General features: G+C 36.2%; 2 protein-coding genes across 4 annotated transcripts; one reads left to right on the top strand and one right to left on the bottom strand.

The window, feature by feature from the left end:
• Nucleotides 1289–2927, top strand: LOC109329090 (pentatricopeptide repeat-containing protein At1g33350-like). Its single transcript, XM_019562759.1, has one exon. It carries the CDS (start codon nt 1344–1346, stop codon nt 2616–2618), a length of 1275 nt encoding a protein of 424 aa, XP_019418304.1. The 5' UTR covers nt 1289–1343; the 3' UTR covers nt 2619–2927.
• On the bottom strand, nt 5127–20773 carry LOC109330065. 3 transcript variants are annotated; one of them, XM_019564054.1, is made up of 21 exons: nt 20578–20773; nt 20424–20508; nt 19176–19215; nt 18848–19090; nt 18041–18140; nt 17898–17972; nt 16514–16612; nt 15973–16089; nt 15750–15865; nt 15559–15658; nt 14896–15254; nt 14236–14566; nt 11743–11954; nt 9098–9316; nt 8519–8708; nt 7656–7906; nt 6882–6974; nt 6699–6800; nt 6234–6603; nt 5941–6078; nt 5127–5869 (listed from the first exon to the last, which is right to left on the bottom strand). In XM_019564054.1, exons 1-21 carry the CDS (start codon nt 20707–20709, stop codon nt 5165–5167), a joined length of 4077 nt encoding a protein of 1358 aa, XP_019419599.1. In that variant the 5' UTR covers nt 20710–20773; the 3' UTR covers nt 5127–5164. The 3 variants fall into 3 exon arrangements, with proteins under 3 accessions (XP_019419599.1, XP_019419600.1, XP_019419601.1); XM_019564055.1 differs by lacking the exon at nt 20578–20773 and having other exon boundaries at nt 18848–19080; nt 20424–20470; XM_019564056.1 differs by lacking the exons at nt 18041–18140; nt 18848–19090; nt 19176–19215; nt 20424–20508; nt 20578–20773 and adding an exon at nt 17673–17755.

Genomic DNA, 21044 nt, shown 5'->3' with positions numbered 1-21044 from the left:
TGCTATTGCGGCTGTATCAGTCACATTTTCGTGCATTTTTTAGTAAATGTAATCTAACTGCAATCACGACTACACCCATAATTTAAGTGTTACTAATAAGAAAGCAACATGCAGTTTAGAAATCTCATATGCTTAATGTTTCTTATTTGTTATTGACTTACTGCTATTGGTATAAATTTGAGTGATATGGACTAGTTTAGAAAATAACAACATAAATGTTACAATGACCAATCTATTAGAGGTTGGAAAACTTATCAAACTTCGTTAGGTTTATTCAAGTGTGAAGTCCCACATTAGATATGTATGGAGGAGTGAAAAAGCTTATAAGTAGGAAATGTCCATGAAACTAATGTGTTAAGGTTTTGGTTCAAAATATGGTGTCTCACTTATGATTTTTTATTCTTCCCATACTCATGTAACAATGGAACTCTCTGGTAGTTGGAGGCTAGTCACACTTTGACCCAAAAATAATAATCTTATCTTTTTAATATTGGGTAAGCAAGATTTTAATCAAAGGGTATCAAAAGTACTTATTTGTTCAAAATGTGTTACACACCACCAAGTAGAAATGTTTACAATTCTCAATGGATTGGACTCATACACCAATCTCATAAAGTAACAAAAAATGAAACTTAATAGGATTCAATACCTCAACAATGTTTGGCCATGAGAAGCATGTAATTTCTACATAGACAAAGAGCATATATTTTGATAGACCACAACTAATATTTTGATAGAAAAAATTGGTATAAGCTAATATTTTGATAGAACACAATGAATATTTATTTTAAATTATGTCTATTCTATTATATATCAACCACACAAAAAAAAGTATTATATATGTTATGTTTTGTTACAATCACCCAAAATATTTTAACTAGTAAGTTTTATAATTACAAAAATTACAATTTTTTTTAATAATTAAAAATATATTCTAACAAACTAATCAATTTTCGGACTATATGGTTGTTTCTCTAACCAGTAGTTAGTCATATGAATTAAACTTTTGATCTTGTAGTTTGAAAATTAGAGATCTAGTAGTGATGTCTTATATCAGTCGGTCAACGTCTGATTGATTAAAAAAGATAATTAACGACGAAATGAGAGTACATCTGCTATCCCACAAAGTGTCTTATTTCATGTGTCACTGCTCTGTTTGTGATTAGTTGAAAAAATATATTTAAATTAAAATTTTAATAATTAATTATTTTTCTGACCAATTAATTGATGATACACTTTTATGGACAACAAATGTCCACCAGGAAATGATGATCCCCTCCTCATTCATCTAGTTTGTGAAATTGAACGGAAACAGATGCAGCCAATAGAACAGAACATAACATATGAAACATCCACTTTTCTCATGTTTTGTCAGAACCTTCAATTCATGGACATTAGCTTTAAAATATGCATCTTCTCCTCGTAAATCTATGCATCTTTTTTCCAAAATGCACCAAAAAAATGTCCCTTTTGATTCATTTTGCATTCTTTTCACCTTAAAATCATGTACCCATTTTCATAACTTACCCATCATTCAACACCTCCATTCCCACATAATCAAACTTGGTTTCAATTCCCATGTTTACATTTCAACCTCTCTTCTAAATGCTTATGTTTTAATGTCTTTTCTTGATGCATGTATCTTGTTCGATGAAATGCCGCATAGAAATGTTGTTACTTGGAATACCATGATTAAGGGGTATTCAAAATCGGGGAATGATATTCGAAGGGCGCGTGATGTTTTTGAACAAATGCCTTGTAGAGATATGGTGTCTTGGTCTTCCATGATTGCTGGGTACAACAATGTTGGAAGTTATGAGCTGAGTTTGGGTTTGTTTCGACGAATGATGTTTCAGGAGGGAACAAAAGTTGATGAAGTGACTGTTGGTTCGGTTTTATCTGCGTGTGGTAAAATGGGGTGTGTTGGATTGTTGGCAGGAAAATCGGTTCATGGTTTTATGGTGAAAAGTGGGTGGGAATTGAATGTGGACATAGGTGATGCTTTGGTTAATATGTATGCTAAATGTGGAAACTTGAGAAGTGGGGCACAGGTTTTTGAGTTGATGAGTGAAAGGGAAGTGATGACTTGGACTGCATTGATTTGTGGCGCATCGAAACATGGCTTCAGTGAAGAAGCATTGGTTGTGTTTGAGAAGATGTTGGTCTCGGGGGTCACACCTAATGAACTCACTTTTACCGGGGTTCTCAGTGCCTGTGCTCATGGTGGGTTGGTTGATGAAGGGCGCCGATATTTCAAGATGATTGAAGACAATGGAATGGAACCAAGAATTCAGCATTATGCATGCTTGGTTTATTTGGTTGGAAAAGCAGGGATGTTAGAGGAAGCTTATGAGATTATTAGGAAAATGAAATTGAAGCCTAACATTGTTGTCTTGGGTTCATTTTTGTCGGCTTGTAAGGAGCACAGGCAATTTCAGATGGCTGAGAGGGTGATTGAACAGGTTTTAACGATGGCAAAACCAGAATATGACGGAGGGGTTTACAGCCTTGTTTGTGATTTGTATGTTATGGGTAAAAAGATGGAAGAGGCTGAAAGGGTAAAGAAATTGATGCTTAATAATAAACATGTGGATCTAGTTTTGAACAATTGGTTTTGACACCCCGTATCGACACCATATATTGATATTACCGTGGCTGGATATCGACGTATCACATGTTCTGATGCGGATTAGACATATTGTGTGCAGCTATGAGAGAAGTGTCATTTGGGGTGTAAAGTATTCAGTTTCACAAATAAAGGAGACAAGAATAGATAAGCCTATTATCCTGTCTCTCTTATAAAACCATGATTTTTTTAGGATGATAATGAGAATTTGATAGCATATTTGCTTGTATAGCTTGAATTTATGGATAAAATTCAGTTTATTAATTCATTGACAAACTTCTAAAGATGCATGGGAACAAATTACAAAGAGAATTGTGTTCAGAAAACTGAGCTCAGAAGTTTTGAAATCATCTCCTTTAGATTATGTGAAACCATATACTGCTCCAGAAGAATATGTATGACAAATCTAACTGGAAGATTGGAACTGCATTACAATTATACAAGGATGGATCATTAGTGCAATAAGCTACTATATGCCATTTTCATAGCAGCATTTAAATGACAATCACTTGGGCTCATAATTTTTTTGTCTCTTGGGATGGAAAGCTTGTTGTAATCTTGTAGCTTTTCTAGCTGTAGCAGAGAAGAACTTGTTGTGAGTAGGGTATACAATAAATTTTGAATGGTTTTTGTTTGTTTGTTTCACATTCTATCAAACAAGATATATAAATTCCATTTTTGTTCAATGTTTTGTTGCCTATTGCTAATTTTTTTAAAGCACAAGTCTATTGTCTAGGTTCTTGAATGATTTAACAAATTGGAACATTTTGAGAAATAATTCCCAAACATCCCCATTTCCAAATATAAAAAGGTATACTTTATGTAAAAGAAAGCCAAAAATTAGTTACAAGTAATTATATTTTGAAGAGTATATTATGGCAACAATAATAACCTAAACTTCTCTTGGATTTGGTAACATAGATGGAATGGTATATAGTTTCTATCATATCCACATTAATAAGGGTAGAAATGTATGAGTTTGTACAACAATCAAGCCATAATTAGATTACGTAAAGTCATGGATTGAACGACAACATGATGCTATATCGAGATAGATTGTATTGTATTCAATTTTATAAGCATGGTTAAGTGCTATCAATGAATTGGGTGTCATTGTTCATTGTATACTATCATGAAACTGATGAAAGTGCACTTGTTTTAAGCAAGATTAGTGTGAACACATGCCTTATGCATAATGAGAGACTATTGGTAAGTTCACAAACCTATATTAGATAATATGTTATAAGTAATATCTATCATCATTAACCATTTGAAGCTTCTACTTTTATTTTACTGTCTTTGCTCATGTCATGAATAACTTTCAACCTATAAGCAAAAGCATGGATGCCAGAGGTGAAATGTTTTCAAGCAAATAGAATAGTCATTCAGATTCCTAAGTCTAGTACAAACTTGTTAACCTTGATTTTATAGCATATCCTAATGCAAAGGAATTTCAACCTTCTAATTTAAGTTGCAAAGATATTTTTTTTATTTGAACAAAACATAGGAGAGCCCATGGATTCTAGACTTGCCTACATGCTTGTCAGTCATAGTAAAAAAGAAAAGGTGATCCAGTGTACGAGACTCCAACTTAGTAAAGTGTGGCGAAGATAGATATACACAGTCTTACCCCGACAAACATAGAGGTTGTTTACATGAACTAGTTAGTATCAAAACCTCCTAAGAACTAGTTGGGATGGATTGGGATATAAGTATGTATTTGAGTACTTCTGATTATAAGCTACATTTATAGTTGAGTAATGACATCAATTTGAATATGATTATGAAATGGTGAAGGATATAACAGAGTCAAAGCAAAGCTAGGGGAAAAATGAAAGCAAAACCATACCATGAATGAAGCTGGTGGTTTATACAATAGTAATTGAGCATGTTGAATAAAACAGAAGTGAGTAGCAACAATGAATGGAACACAGAAAAAGTAATTTGTTATTTGAGTGCAAAAGAATTCCTCTCTGGTATATACAAGCAAATGCAGAAATATTGCTCTTCTGAAAACAGCTCTTACATAACAATCATGAATGGCCAAGGAAAAAGCGTCACGATAAATGCAGGCGAGTGCGACAACACTTCGGCCTGATGCAACTGTGAGCAAAGTTTGAGTATAACAGATAAAGACACTGGCACCTGATCAGCACAATCTATTACTTCAGTCCATAAACTAGTGATCGCCTAGAGAGACTTGCACTGAACATGTAAACTTTTCAAACAGAAAATGCTGAAGTTCGACTCCAGTCAACAAAAACTGAAAATTGGAAAAGAAAACAACTCTCATGTGTTACATTTCACAATAAGAGACAACCCTTCAGCTCAGTACAATAATAATGTACAAAATCGAAAAGAAAATCGGTAAAATATAGCTGCCAGGCGGAATTTCACATCTGGAGTCTGGATTTGTTACAAAAGATACTACACTTCCTACATATCCAAAATGATTTCTTTACAAATGAAAAACTTTAATTGTAAATTAAATTCATTTTCTAAGTGCCCATGTCAACAGTGTGTGGTAGGTATTATCAATCATAGGAAAAAAGGGTCAGTAGGAGGTACTGTAGTTGGACTTGGGGCATGAGTAGCTGGTACTGTAGTTGGAGTTGGGGCATTAGTCGCAGGTACTGTAGTTGGAGTCGGGGCATTAGTCGCTCGAGCCACTGCTACTGGTGATGGGACCTCTGGTGGTGGTGGAATGCTCGTAGACTCAGCCTGAATGGTTTCCCAATTAACTGTTGGAGTTGTATCACTTGCTGATGCAAGGGTAGGATGTTCATTATCAACAACGGTTTCACCTGACTCTGGTTTAGGTGGAGCAGACTCTGGAACCGGCATGGACTCTGAGGTACCCTTGGGCTGAGGTGGATCAGTCACTGGTGCATCAGTGGCTTCAGGCTGTTGTATCTGTGTAGCACTCTCTGGCGCTGCTGTGGTTGTAGGAGGTGCTTCAATTGCCAATTGAACGCCTGGTTCCTGTTGTGAATTCTGAGCAGCAGAAGCTGGTTTTTTCTGGATGGAAATAGGAGGAGCATTAAGAGACGCCATCCCAGGAGGTAAGATTTCAATAGGAGGTTTCTTCCCTGCTTCTGCCAAACTTGTAAGATTAGGCTCCTCAAGAGAATCAAGAAATGCAGATGTAGCATCTGTCTTCTGTGACGAATTCGGCTCAATCGCTCTCTGTAACATTTGGTTCCAGGCCTGAACCAAGTTCCTCAAACTTGGACGACCGTGTGCCTGGAAATAACAAGGTCAGACTACAGGTGCTAAAATTGAGGGATCAACTAGTTTTACATAACTAATCATACATGAGCATGAAGCACAGCCTCTGCCAGCATTCCATTATCCTGCCAAACTTTCTCCATAAGAACATTGTCTCCCAAGACAGCAGCAGCAAATGCAGCTTCCCGTCCCAAGCCAAGTGTGACTAAGTTGTTTACCAAACCCTGCAGCGAACAAATGTAATCCTTTATTTATTATGAAAACAAAAACAATGTTGAAATTAAGAATAAGATTGTTGGTTGTCTCAAACAGTCATATAAAAACATAAGGTACAAATGTTAAGTTCAATAAAAAAGGAAATTTCATGAAAGTGGCATACATTTAGCCGAGTCAGCTCCCCATGATTTGCAAGGCGTAATGCTAATCCTCTCAACTCATGACCTTGCAAAGCCCCTTTCACTGCACCAGCTGCAGCAAACCTTTTGAGAGCTTCACGAGCAACTTCACCCTGTGCAGTAGCATCTGCAGCATCAATAAGATCCAAAAACTCTTTCGTGAATTTCACTATACCCTCAACGCCATCAACTAAATCTGGTTTTTTCTCTTGATGTTGTTGTAAATTAAGAATGTCATTCAAACCAAGCCCAGGAGTATTATCATGTCCTATATCCCTGCTGTTACTAATGGTAAGAAGACACTGAAGAGCTCTCTTCAAATCAGTGCTCTTCATTGCCAAATCAAACTCCAGCCTGCAGAAAGTAAACACCTATATGTTTAAGGTCTAGCCATAACATGTGAACGTCGATTAAAATTGCTAGCTATTGGCTATAAGCATACAGCATACCGCTTAGATATTCCAGGCAAGTGAAGTGCTTCATTAGCATAGCCCATTCCAAGCATAAACTGTGCTATGTCATCATGGTGTTCTCTTCCAAGCCTGCTTGCCCTGTTTATACAAGTAATGTGAGATATACAATATATCTGAATAAGTAGGTGATTGTTATGAAAAAGAAAAGGAAATCAGTACCATTTTACTGCACTAACAGCATCACCATAAGCAGCAAGACATCGACAACGAATAGCAGGATGACTCAAGGACAAGGCATGAGCACACATGTACCTACCACAACCCAGGTATCAATAGCATCATTTTTAAAACATGGCATGTTAACTATACAGATGAATAACATTAAAGTAGATATCCATCATCACATGTTAACTATGTCACTTACAAGCAACCCAAAACTAACACAGAAAAAGTCAACTCTCAATTTAACCAGTTGCCACCCGAAACAGAAGCATAAATACCAATTTACTCATCCTTTTCTCTTAATGAAAAACCTCTTCCCCAACAAAGTACAAAAACAACAACCAAGCCTTATCCCACTAAATGAAATCGCTGTGCTTCATCAAAAACCAATTTTTATAGATCAAGATATTTTTTTAATGATTTCTCCAGACTCTCTCTACAAGTCTTTCACTTGATCAACTTTTCTCATTGAGCCTTTTATGATCTTCTCATTTGATCAAAACACCTTAGGACTTAGGTTAGTTTCTTCTCAAAGGGTGGTTAGTGTATTTTCTGAAATTTCAAGGGAAGGCAGTGTAATTTCATCACAAACTCGAGCGAGATAAGCAGAATTTACCCTAGTGAGAAAGCCATTGCATGTCTGTGTTTTATGCATTAAAGGAAAGGGAAAAGAATGGAAAACTCCAGGAAAAAATAGTTCACATACAACTGCACATATGCATGGGCTTAGATGGATTAAACATACAATTGACACTGAGAAGTTTCAGTTACCTGTCAATTAGCCAGAGAACTCCATCTCTGACACCTACCACAACAAGAGGCCCATCTGGACGTTTCTGCTCCGTTGGAAAACGAGTAATTGCCACAGACACACCCCCACCACCAACAGCAACCTCACTGGCCTTACTCTCTTCAGCTTCTCTTGCCATCCAAGAGTCATCACCATCAACTCTAGATTGTTTTAACAATGTTAAGAAAGGTGGCACTGAAGGAGAATGCTGAAAGGATGCCAACCGAACCACCTAGAAAACAAGAAAGAAACATATTTACATTTTAAAACAAGAAAATAATATTTTATTAGACAGTACAACAACAAAAAAAGAACAAGCTCAGAGGGTAACATATGCTACAAAAGGAAACCCAAAGCTTTAATTTTCAAGGAAGGATAAAAAACTGAACACCATTATATATAACCAACAAGAAAGTAACTTGCCTCTGATCTGCTCTCATTTCTCACAAGACATCATGTTGAATGGTTTATGATTTAAAGACTAGTTCAAAATAAAATCAGAACCATACACTTGAATTTTATTTAATCATCTTCATCCTTGCGAAAACCAAGAGTCGCATATTAATTCATTACACCCTTAAAAATGATGAAACCTAACAGATAGCCCAAGATGCACAATATACCGAAATATTGAACACAAGCATACCCCCTAAGTGTAGTTACCAAAAGTATTCCGACAGTCCATCCAAAATATTTATTTGAATTGAACATTTCAACCATAGACCTGGCAAAAATTCTCAGATACTAACGTAAAAAGAGAAACTCCCTGTAGTAGTAGATACAATAAAATGTTGAATCATTGACTCATTGTCATAGACTATTTAAGTCGAGAGGTATTATTAACCTGCAGCATTGGTGGCCTCAATGAGATTCTCTCTTCTGTAGTAGTAGCTTGGGGACCATCTACTGCAATCAGTGCTAACTCTCCATGCTCGGCAACTGCTCTTGCCTGTGCTTCTTTCATTCTCTGCTCTTCTTTCATCTTTTTACTTTCAATGTCAATTTGTGAAACCCCAGCGTCCACAAACACAATTCTGAAAATTAACCATATAAGGGGTAAAGGTGCAGATTTTGACTGTTGGAGATATTCATTAAAACCTTTCGTTTATCTAAACCTGACAGCTAATGCAATGGGATGATTGGTTGATTGACATTGGTTCCTTTAATATGTTTATTTCATTATTGGTGACTTCCTAAGGTGGATGTGTTCTCCCTTATTTTTCTTTGGCCACCATTAACGGAATTTTTTTTGGTCTATTAGGAAATAGACAGGGGTTTAAAAATGTAAAGCATAGTTTACCACTTTATCATTTTCACCTTCTAAACAACTAAAGCAAATTTATGAAAAACAACAGACCAATAAAACAAGAATTAGAAAGTTGGTGTAATTATGAATAAAACTGTTGGAAATGCCACAGCTTACTCTACAGTAGTTGGTGTAACAACAAACAGTTGCCTCCGGTGCCAAACAGCACTAGTAGCATAGGGGATCGCAACGTCCCCCAGGTATCTATATTGTGGGCGCAAACAAGATATGACTATGTATTGCTGGTATGCAAATGCACAGTAATCGACAGTTTGGTCCCAAGCAGTCCATTCTGGCTGAGGAAGTAGGCCACCGACAGGCTGGAATGTCTCCCAACTGAATCACAAACAAAATTAAATGAGATTAAGTTTAAAGAAAACCTGAAAACAATACACCCTCACAAACACTGATATAGATTAGTGGGTTAAAGCAATAATGGCATTGAACTTGATATGAATGTAATGTGAATCAGGAGTTTACAGGCCATACATGACATAATCGCAATAAACAAAAAATTTCATCCCATGATTTACACAAAATCCTGAATGATATATGAGGGTGAGGCATCACATAAGCAACCAATAGTGTCAAATAAGTTGACCGAAAAACCTATTGCATAGCTGCCAAGCAATCTGTGAAACAAAATGGCTGTTGTCTTTGAACTCCAATAGCAACACATAAATCAATCATCAATAGAAATAGTCTTGTCAAATGTACGAGTCTAGAAAAGATACATATGCAGAGTACCATTATCCAACAATAAGTCTACACCTCAGATGGCCTTAACTTCCACAGAAAAACTTGGACAAAAGAAAAGTTTTAACACTTGGTTTTCAAATAAAGAACTGCAAAATGGATTTATGGATAACAGGAATCAGAGTAACAATGAGATCTTATGCCCTTATATCAAACAAAATAGAACCACAAAAAGATCCAAGCTCACCCAAGAACAAGCAAGGTCATTGGCTCTCATTCATTAGTTCCTTAAACAGTAGAATTTCAAGAAAGGATGGATCTTACAAAGTGTTAAAAATAAATATAGGGCTCGATGGAAAACAGAAAGAGAGAAGGTAGACAAAGTGGAACAGTTCATCTCACATGACCATTGCAGAAACTCTCACTTGAAAAGAACTAATAATTAAATCAAATAGAAAACTTAAGTACAAAAGATCCAAACGGGTAAGCAAGAGAACGCATGGGATAGGAAGAATAGTTTAAGCTTTGTAAAGAAAAAAATGATAGAAGGGACTTCGTCATTTCAGAGGATCCTCAATTCTCTGTTGAACTATATGACTGGTAAGAATTATGTTTAATTGCCATAGACTTCAGCAACCATTCTCAGAAGACATTCCATTAGACCGAGGAGTGATGCATGCAACCGAAGAGATGATAAATGCTTGAATTTGACTTTAACAGTCTGCGTAGAGTGTGGTACTGGCCATGGGATTAGAGCTTGGAATTGGAATTGTGCCTTGCTATTATAATTCTGATGTTTGGAAATTCACTTGAAATTGAAATCATAATTCCAAGTACCAATTCCATGGAATTACATTATAATTAAATTTTCCCGAGCTCAATTCCTAACCTCAACCCTTTGAATTACAATTCCAAATTTGGAATTGCTACGGTGACTTGAGAACTATAATGTGTAGTGTCTCTCCTTTGTTTGAGTCAGTATTATGTTACATTATAACTAAATTTTCCCGAGCTCAATTCCTAACCCCAATCCTTTGAATTGCAATTCCAAATTTGGAATTGCTACGGTGACTTGAGAACTATAATGTGTAGTGAGCCTTTGTTTGAGTCAGTATTATGTTTCATCGCTCTCTTCTCTCCCCTAATATTTTCTCTGCTACCCATATCCATCTCCACGTGACTCTCTCTTCTTCCATAAGTCTTCTTCTTTTCCATTCTCCACCTATAAACCCTTTGTGGCTTTCGGTTACCCACCACCACCAGTGTCTTCGGCACACAAGTGGCAGCAGCGCACAAGCAGTGGCAGCAGCGCACAAGCAGTGACTGCAGCGGTACAGAAGCAGCGACAGTGGCGGAATACAAGCAGCAGCGTGCACCTAAGGAGTCGTAAATATTGTTCTGCACATTTTCTCATTTTCCCTTGACCATTGACCAATATCTCACTTTCCATGTTTCCATGTAGAATCATATTATTTTTATGTTTCCATTTGTGTTTAGGTGTATATAAAAGGAATAACTGGGAGAACCTATATATTGGTAATGGTCTTCATATGATTCCTTTCTGAATTTCATTAAAATAAAAATAATATAGTTTTTAATGTGAATACAATTAATGTCATAATTTTGATGGATTTATTTTTAAATAAAAGCTTTAATATAAATAAGATTTTAGCATAAAATATAAATAAATTTATTTATCAATATACTCAAACAATAGACTCGAAATTTTAATTCTGTGTTCTAATTCTTTGTAAAATTCATAAATACAATCACAATTCTGAGCATGTAATTGGAAAGACCATTCCAATTATGTGTGCCAAATGGACACTGAAAGGGAAAATTGGATGATACCAGAAAGGGGGTAGGGTTGATGAATTGGACTTGCTAAGTCAATATACACCTAAAGTTAATTTGCTCCTTTGAGCATCCTTATACATGTGAGTATTCTACTCTTAAAGAGGCAACACTTCCTTTATTTGGCAGGCCGAGAAATGAAGGACTTGAAACATAAGGAAACTTTATGAGCTAAACGATATTTTTTTTTATTTTACAATTATAAGTTTCACCTGTAAAGCTGGAAGTTTTGTGGTGCCGCCTCAGCTGGTCTATGAGAAGAAAATCCATCATCGTAAGTAGTAAAGGAAGAAAGACCACTGCCCCCATAGCCTGATAAGGGCATAGACTGGACTGTTGAAATAGCTGTAGCAGCAATAGGACTGACTCTCTTAGATGTTCGATAGGCAACACCAAGCAGTGCCCCTCCATGCAAACCAATGACCTAAAATGAGATACACCAGTTAGAAAGGCACCTTAAGATTCAAAATATTATCCCCATTTGCAATGACACTCCTTTAGAAGAATAACAACCACAAAAGGTCCTACTGTTAGAGTATGTTATACTATTGTTTTACTTATGCGTACATTCAGTGATGACAGTTATGATATGCTAGTAGCTTAGCTTCTAGACCCTTTATATGTTTCTAGAATCTAGACCCCTGTTTAAAATAGGGGCATCAGACCTTATGGCTTAATACTGCAATCTACTCATCATTGACCGACGGAACATTGACCTGCCTTACTAGTGCTCAGCCTCATTAACTACCTCACTTCAGGCCTACTATGATGCCTTGAGGTCAATATAAGGCTTGTTTTTACTTGGGTACTAACCTGGCCTCAAGGTGGTCAAAGAAGTAACCATTTGTTTCTAGTTCAAGTATTGAGGCTGAACACAGATGCCTTGACTATACTGCCACAAAATTAATTTGGATTCAGACCCTGCTAGAGGAGCTCAAAGTTCCACTCTCTATCCCTACCACATACTGTGCAGTCTCAGCAGCCAGCAATGTATCACTCACATAACCCAGTTTACACTCCAGAACAAAGCATATAATAGAGCTAGACTTAGTCTTTGCAAGGGAGAAAGTTCTCAACATGTTGTCTCTCACATTCCAGCTCATGTTCAGAGTGAAAACATTCTCACTAAATTTTGTCTAATTTTAGGTATTGTGAGATAAGTGACAAACTCAGGGTGCTTGATCAAACCTAATCAATGCTGTTATGTTAATTGGCATGCATTTAGTTATGACAGTTATGTTCTGTTACGGTTAGTAGCTTAGTCTTAGCTTCTAGATCCTCCACATGTTTCTAGACCCTGTATAATACAGTTCAGATCGGTTTCTGATCACAGATTAGCTAATGACAGATACTTTTCGCCTCAATCTCTATCTTCCTCTTTTTACTCATCCTTTTTCATCACTTTATTGTTCTTTCTCACATTTTCTCAGGGATCATGAACTCTCTGAGAAACTATCTTCAAATAGAAAAGCAAACAGTTCTTACTGTTGGCAATAGTGCAGATGTGGATTTATTGAAGAGCTTTAAATCTTAGATCTGTCTAGTTCATCTAGTAAAACACTACCACAGCAAATTTTATACAGAGGATGTGAACCTTCATTACAGCATTTAGCTTGAAACAGTAAACATGAAATCCTTCTACCAAATAATTGCCTGATATATTTTATAGCACCAAACCCGCCATAGACAATGTTGTGGTAATTATTATTAAATTAATCAATTAATATATACAATTTATCAGATCAAGCATTAGTCTATGACTAATTGACTATCTATACATTCTCTCCCTCCTTCGTTTATCAATATTCAATTTCTAATTTGCATTTGTAGTAGCTATCAATCAAAATAAATGCAATCTTAGATGAATTATATCTTAACTATTTTCATTTTGATGACCCTATAATCCAAGTATCCCACGAGAAGAAAAAACGATGCGAGAAAGGCAAGGAGGGAATTATAATGAGTGAAGGGAGCAAAAGACTGAAGGAATTAGCTACAGGAAAGAGGGGAGATAACAGAATGGACAGCTAGGAAAGTGCGTGATAAGGCTCATACCAGGCCAAGGGTCACTAATGTATACAAAAGAGGAAAAGGGAAAGTTTGGTTAGAATAACAAACTTTCCTTTTCCTACCAGCTGGGTAGTTTAGGCAGTTAGGGGAGGGGGAGCAATCTATAAATAGAAGTTTGGTTAGAAGGGAAGTTAGTTTTTGGATTGTAACCAACTGATTGTGGAATCAGTGGAGTAGGGTCGAGGGATCCTTCCTAATCTTGTAATCTCTATCTCAATTTCTAATAATCAGTTCTAGAACCCTAGCAGATCCAATTGGACTCTGTGTTAGGGGCAATTCTTCTTCTAAATTCTTCCCTTTTCTGTTGCTAAGGATACCAGTGTCTATCAGTGCGCTCATGGCATTCCTAGTGATCATGCCATTTTCTATATTTATTTGTAGTTTTACGGTGTTGCTGCTTTTGCTGTTTTCTAGTTGTTCAGAAGATCTTCCTTTTTTCTAAGGAGATGAGCACCCTTTATTTGGTTCATTTCTAACTAGTAAATTCCAGTTCCTATGATATTTACTTTAAAAATTGCACAAAAGTTTTATTAATAAGAAAAGAAGCATAGCCACCAGGAAAGCCAGCAATCATTAAAACTTAGATTATTACGATAATTTTTTTGAGAAAAACTTTAAACTGAGAAGAGCCTTACTGGTTCACTGCGTGCACCAACAGGCTTCATTAGTATATTTGATGTTCCATCATCTAACAAGATGCGGGCTTGAACAGAAGCAGAGGAAGAGGCAGCAGCAACAAAAGCTGCTGCTGCTGCTTGTGCTGCAGCAGCTTCTTTCGCTCTTTTTGATGAACTACCCTTGGGAACTACAGGAATTCTAGGAGGTACTGATGATTCCAATATAGCAAATCTGTCACGACATGTATCCCAAGCAAGAAGCCTTGCACTGCCAGAGTCAACAACTGACCAATCACTAACCTTGTAGACCGAGAAATATGGAATATCTGGCCAAACTATTGCAAGGTACCTGCAAATATATGATATAGTAAGAAAGCAACCACAGTACACAAAAGGCAGTCAAACATATATACTAGAAGAGGAGGCAGTTTAACCACAGAAAGAAACAACATATAAACCAAAAGCATGTTAAATGAAATATAGTCAATGTGAGTTGTGAATATTATGTGGCATACAAATTTTTTTAACTTCTTGTGTTCAATGCTCTGTAGAGAAAAACAGGACCAATAAATCATTTTGAAGAAAAAACAACATTAGCTTTGTAATTAAAAATTGCTTCATTGAAATTTTAAATAATCCACATCAATAGAACTGTAGCAAAAGTCAAAGGCGGCTTACTTTCCTGAACTGCTGACAGAAAGAACTGAGTATGAATCATGAGGAACAAGTGTACTAATGCGCTTCTTCCCCTGCTTGACAGGTAATGGTTCAAAAGAATCTCCCTTGGATTTTCCTGTTTCTGAAAAGGAACTACTGTTTCCAAGGGATGGATTTGCTGAGTTGTTTAACTGAAAATTTAATTGCTTTAGTTCTCTTTCAATTACAAATACCGCAGAATGCTCTCTGCTGTCTGACGGGGTTGGTAGCGGAGCTACAGGAGGAAGAGATCTAGGATCAAACTCGCAGATAATAACACCAATATTGGTTCCAGTAGCAACAAGATGTGGCTGTAAAGCATGTGCAACCATGCAATACACCTGTGGCAAAATTTCAATGTCAAAGTTAAACTTGACCAAACGCACTACAGGTAGAGACAACAAGTAGTATATAAGTGGTGGAGTGATATGGGATTGAATTTCAGTTTCTTCTTTGTTAAGGCTTTAAATAGATTTGGTTACACTTGAAATTGATAAATCCTCACCTGTATTCAAAATTATTATCCCCAGAGTATTTAGATGCTATGGATTATATCCATATTATTCTTCTTGGTTGTATTGATTCAATAAAATCACACATTGACAAAAAAAAAAGATGGTAAATGATAACCAGTTGACAGCGTACCCTCAGTTTCTTATTAGGAGCAAGAGCTTGTGGAGGAATAACTGTGGTCAATTCGCACAATGGCCTTGTGAGAGCAGAATAAGTGGGATGCTCAATTGCCCTAGCAAAATATTTAAAAATTTCTTATCATCATGCTATCATGTAACAAACACAATGCTTAAAGCTATCAAAGTAGAAAGACAACTATATACCATATGTGAGAATCTTTGACGCAAGTTAGAATATCAAGGTTTGGAGCTCGAGGGTGGCACCAAGAAGCCACACTGTGGCAAGCCAATTTTGGAACTGGCTTTAGACGCCGTAGCTCCTGAGAATTAAAAGCAGGCAACAATTAATAATTTATGCCAGGTCTTTCTATTCGCCATGAGAATTTCACAGAATAAAAATATCCAGGTGTTAGCAACACCATCACACCTTAAAGGAGACTGTGTCCCATATAGCTAATGTTTTATCTGCACCAATTGTAATTAGCTGAGGAGCACCTTCTATCACCCTAGATAGCTCAACCGCCACAACTCCGCCATCATGTGCCTAGATGCAACACACGGTATCATAAACCAATGAAATGTGCATGCATGGAATCATTACAAGTCATACAAAAAAAATAATAGGGTGTAAAAATAAAAGGAAAAGAAAAATAAGCAGGAAGCGAATCTAAGAAAAATATCAGAATTTAACTCTGCTCGACGAAATTTATTTTTGCATTCCACCTTCTGCCTGGACATTGGGCCTTTCTTTTCTATTATAATGTTATACATCTCATATACATGCTAAGCGCAACCAAAAATCAATTTTACTTATTTAACCAAAGAGGAAAATAGCAACTATAGTTAAGTCACATCTAATGATGGTTTATCCCTTTTTACTAGTCATAATGAACAGCAACTTTATTCATCTTTCAACAATTTTTGAAACAGCAGACAGAGTGGAGTTAATAAGAGGAAAGGAATGGTACTTTTAAACTCAGCTTGGGTACAAGTTCACGTGAACTTGGTCCATGATCAGCACTCCAGACTATGAGCAATCCATCACTAGCACCAGAAACCAGGAGAGACTGAAAGCCAAAGAGATCAAAATATCGAAACCTCATATCGAAGAACAACAATTTCTTCCGAACATAAAAGCAATATTTGGAGATAATCAAGCATGCAAAATCAGCATGTGCATTTAACAAGAATAACTAGAAACTGTAATTTCTAAACAAATTATCTTGTTGGACGCAATGCCACTGCAAAATTCAACTTCTGTAAATAGTACTGAACTAGTAATGCCAGTTAAAATATAAAGATGACCCAAAGAAATTACAAGGAACTGATAAAAGAGACATTCATAGGTAGGCAGCTGAAAAATTCAATAATTTGAAAAAGGGCGGCACATTGTACAAGGCTAAATTACAAGGAGCTGATAAAAGAAACATCCATAGGTAGGCAGCTGTAACATCCAATAATTTGAAAAAAGGGCGGCACAGTGCACAAGGCTCCCACCTAGTGGGGTCTGAGGAGGGTAGATGTATGCAGTCTTACCCTTGCAAGTGAAGAGGCCTTGATAAAAAAAACCTCTTCAATGCCTTGATAAATGTACAATCCCAATATCTAAATAAGGTGTTTGTGTTGATTAGGGAAAAGTGGTTATCTCTGGTGAAATTGGAAGCATTTTTCTATCAAATTTAGAAATTAAGTAGTCGTGAAGAAAATAAGTTGTTTTGATGTGTAGCTCTTTTTGGTAAGAGTGAGCTATATTGGTTGGGGTAATTCTTTTTTTTTGAAACAGCAGAGATTGGTTGGGGTGATGGAAGAATCTCTGGCAGTTGGGCCAGAGGTCTCTTATTCATCATCTTTGATGGATAGGGCTTGTGTTTTAGGCCTTTGTGGATTTCAGCCAATCGGATTTTCAAGGCAATTTCCTGTAAACCCTCCAGCATTGTAATCAGAAAATAAGTAAAGGAAAAACACCGAGATTTCGCAAATGTTCCCTTCAAATGAAATTTCCAATTGAAGAAATGAAGTACATCCACAGAGGCATAGAATTACTATGTTTGAAAGTTCTGACAAAATAATCAATGAATTAGGTACATCCACAAGCTTGGTTTTATCATAGAGTAATGTTACTCTTACATACTCACATTCTGCACAAGTAGCCATTAGATATGTGCAGGGCTGTCACATCAACACCTACATTTGTCCGATCCAATGGCTACCTATACAGAATATAGGAAAAGTGAGAAGGTGTAAGCGTTGAAGCGAAGGTGAGGAGTACCACAGAATCCTAACTTCCTAACAATAATGGCAGTGAAATATAATAAAGTAGCATAAGTTCTTCAATGTGTAATCAAAATTTACCTCACCAGAAGAAGCCATGAAGGACATCAAGCAAGAGACTGATCCTTTATGACCTCCAGTGTACCTTCGCACAAGCTGCAAGAAACAGAGGTATCACATAACATGCTAAGAATTGTAACTATAAGAACATTTTAGGAACCCACCTTCCATGTGATCATTGAGATAACTCTAATGGCACCATCAGATGCACCAAAAGCAACAAGAGGACCATCACCAACGCCAGATCTATAAAGGAACTCCATGCTGTAACAGAAGATACAAATGGAAAATAGGAACAATTTATACAGTGTGCATAAATATTGCAAAGAGAAAATAAAAATGGTGTGTTCTTGGCAATAAACTTATGACTTGAATAAAAAATAATGTCATATGATGCACATAAAAGAATGTGATGCCAAACTTCCATCAAGAATCAAGATGAAGGGTGAAGCCGAAATTTGAAAAGCTGGTGATTTTTCAACCCAAGGACAGTAATTTGTACTAAATAATTAGAAAAACATCAAGGGGATGACAAATAAATGATTGCATGGAGAAAGAGCTCCATTAGGATTTCCAAAAATTAGCATGTATTTAGCATATATATGTATCTCTCCATGATTGTGTCTGTGTCTCTGAGAAGGAGTGATATTTTGGAGTAACACATAATATTCTCGTTGTTTTTATTCAGAGTAATATACATATCATTGATGTCTGTGTGTCTCGTTGTTTTTATTCCAGGCAAGAATGCCGCACACAAACAACTGCCACAATTGGATACAACATCAAAGTATCGCTCAAGTTATTGGAGTACAACAATAAAAAGAACTGGAAAGGCGATGATTTGGATAGGCATTGCCACAAAAAGTACAATAGCTATCAGATAGTCAACATGTCTTGCCTAATCAGATAGTGTGTAGAAATGTTAACATCAATGATAGGGGTTGCACAATATTAATGTAACAAAAAATTACCACAGAAGGGACTTGTTATCAAGCTCTTGCTTTGGTACGTCACGGCCACGCATCGTCACCAAATCCAAAAATATAGCTTTGTTTAAACAACATATAACAAGAAAATGCCTCCCTTTTGTCGATGGGGCAGGAGAACTAAAAGATGATGTATGGACACCTGTTGGAGCCTCTGCAGCTGAAGAACGATTATGCCAATGTTGCCAAAAGTGTACATCATCATCATAAAAAGCCACCTGCTTAACACTTTAAGGCACATAAAGGGTCATGATAAATACATGAAACCATAAAAGCCAGAAAATGATACAAAGACACAAAGCGAAGGTATTACCTTCCTCCACGAATGGATTCTGTGAGTTTCCCTTTGGACTCTACCAAACAAAAAACATAAAATCATGAACTTCCATTACCAGATCAATAAATAAATATTTAAGGACACCAATAATGTTTTAAGAAACAGTTAATTACATTGTTTATCTTTTTGAACAAAGTGAAACTCACTTGTAACAATTTACAAAAAAACAATAAAATTATACGTAACAAGTTCGACCACGCAAGATAAGTATGCCAACATAACTAGAAAACAACTTAGCTTAACAGAAGTTAAAGCAATTCTAGCTGTCAGATCAATTAAACAATAGTAAAACTTGCATTCTAGAAAAACAAATGGTCTAGTAGTAACAATACCATGCCCGGATATTATAAATTATCATAGCAAGCACATAATGCAAATACAGCTAATCAAAGATTTTTCACTAGCAAGAATAAAACAATTCAGCAAACACAAACAGTTAGCAATTACCACAAAGTAGCCGTGACAATACCATATTAGAGTAGCAAATTCCTGGTAACAATGATGATATTTATGTTTCCAAATCCATCTAATAAAATCAAATTCAGCAGACCTACATAATCTATATAATACTAATACTTCACAAATATCCCTGTCTCCGTGATACTTATCATATCCCATATTTCAAATTTTAGATACTTATAAATCCTTTTCGTCTATATATATTTTAATTAGCTTATTGAATTTTGTTATATATATATATATATCATTGATGGGTAAGTCTTGGTGCAACGGTAAGGTTGCTTGTCTTGTGAACTAGAAGTTCATGAGTTCAAATCGTGAAAACATGCTATTCACTTGCAAGTGCAAGTTTGCATGCGTCTACCCTCCCCATGTCCCACTAGGGTGGAGCTTTGTCAACTAGGCCGCCCGTTTTTTATACATATACATCTTTGCTCCTCATTGTCTCAAATTGCGGACCACATCACCTAATTGACTGCAATATTGCAGTTGCGGTAATCTTCGTAATCGCATCACCCTGCAGTTGTGTTGTCACATTGAATCAAACTGATAGCCGCTACATAAGGCCACAATGCAACTGCATTATACCATAATTGAGCCGCATCAAATTCAAAAACATTGTTTTGATCGCAGATAATTTCACGTCACAATCACATTACCTCATTCGCAACTTAAAACATTGTTGCTCCTAATCTACAATAAAAGAACAATTACGATAACTAATGATACATTCTGAATCGATTTTCAAGTGAAAAAGTGTTGAACCTGTTTCTCCCTCTGCTAGCTTCTCCAATTTAACACCAACCAAACGTCGCTGATCAACTCCACCAGCTTTCAACTCATATATGACCTAAAACGACGACGTTTCCATCAAAATCGAATACAAAAGAAGCAAAAAAGGTAGAAGTAGAAAATGTACCTGACGATGTTCCCAATTCCAAACGGAAACACGATCGGAATCATCAGCAGTTACCATCCATGGATGCGTTGGATGCAATTGGAGCTTCACGATTTTATCACTCGTAGGTCGAAACGATTTCAAACGTAGCATTTTCTTTTTGTTTCGAAAATGTTTGACGCGAAATTCAAAAGACGAGTTTTGAAGAAAGCAAAAAAATTTCAAACCAAAATCTCTGATCACTTTTAATTTTTCTTTCTTTTCGTTTTTCCTAAAAGAGAAAAATAATTAATTCAGTCACAATTGTATAAGTTTAATGCATTATAATATATCTAATTATTATTGACTTTTCATTAGTGCTGTATCAACCGGATTGTATCGTCCGATTCAACTGATAAAATGATCTTAAATTGGTATGGTTTTCAATTGAACCGTAATGATTATGTCCGACCGATTTTTATTTAAATTTAATTTTTTAATGAAAATAA

This window comes from Lupinus angustifolius, chromosome LG16, assembly GCF_001865875.1.
Source record: "Lupinus angustifolius cultivar Tanjil chromosome LG16, LupAngTanjil_v1.0, whole genome shotgun sequence".
NCBI lineage: Eukaryota > Viridiplantae > Streptophyta > Magnoliopsida > Fabales > Fabaceae > Lupinus > Lupinus angustifolius.
The sequence above is the reverse complement of the archived record's forward strand: the minus strand, read 5'-3'. Positions and strand labels throughout refer to the sequence as shown.

Excerpts from the sequence above, each read along its gene's own strand:
- LOC109329090 (XM_019562759.1), top strand. The coding sequence starts at position 1,344 with ATGAAACATCCACTTTTCTCATGTTTTGTCAGAACCTTCAATTCATGG.
- LOC109330065 (XM_019564054.1), bottom strand. The coding sequence starts at position 20,709 with ATGCTACGTTTGAAATCGTTTCGACCTACGAGTGATAAAATCGTGAAG. Across the intron at positions 19,091-19,175 it reads GAATCCATTCGTGGAGGAAG|TGTTAAGCAGGTGGCTTTTT; the intron begins GTAATACCTTCG and ends TGTGCCTTAAAG. Across the intron at positions 6,801-6,881 it reads GCTGTTAGTGCAGTAAAATG|GGCAAGCAGGCTTGGAAGAG; the intron begins GTACTGATTTCC and ends TTGTATAAACAG.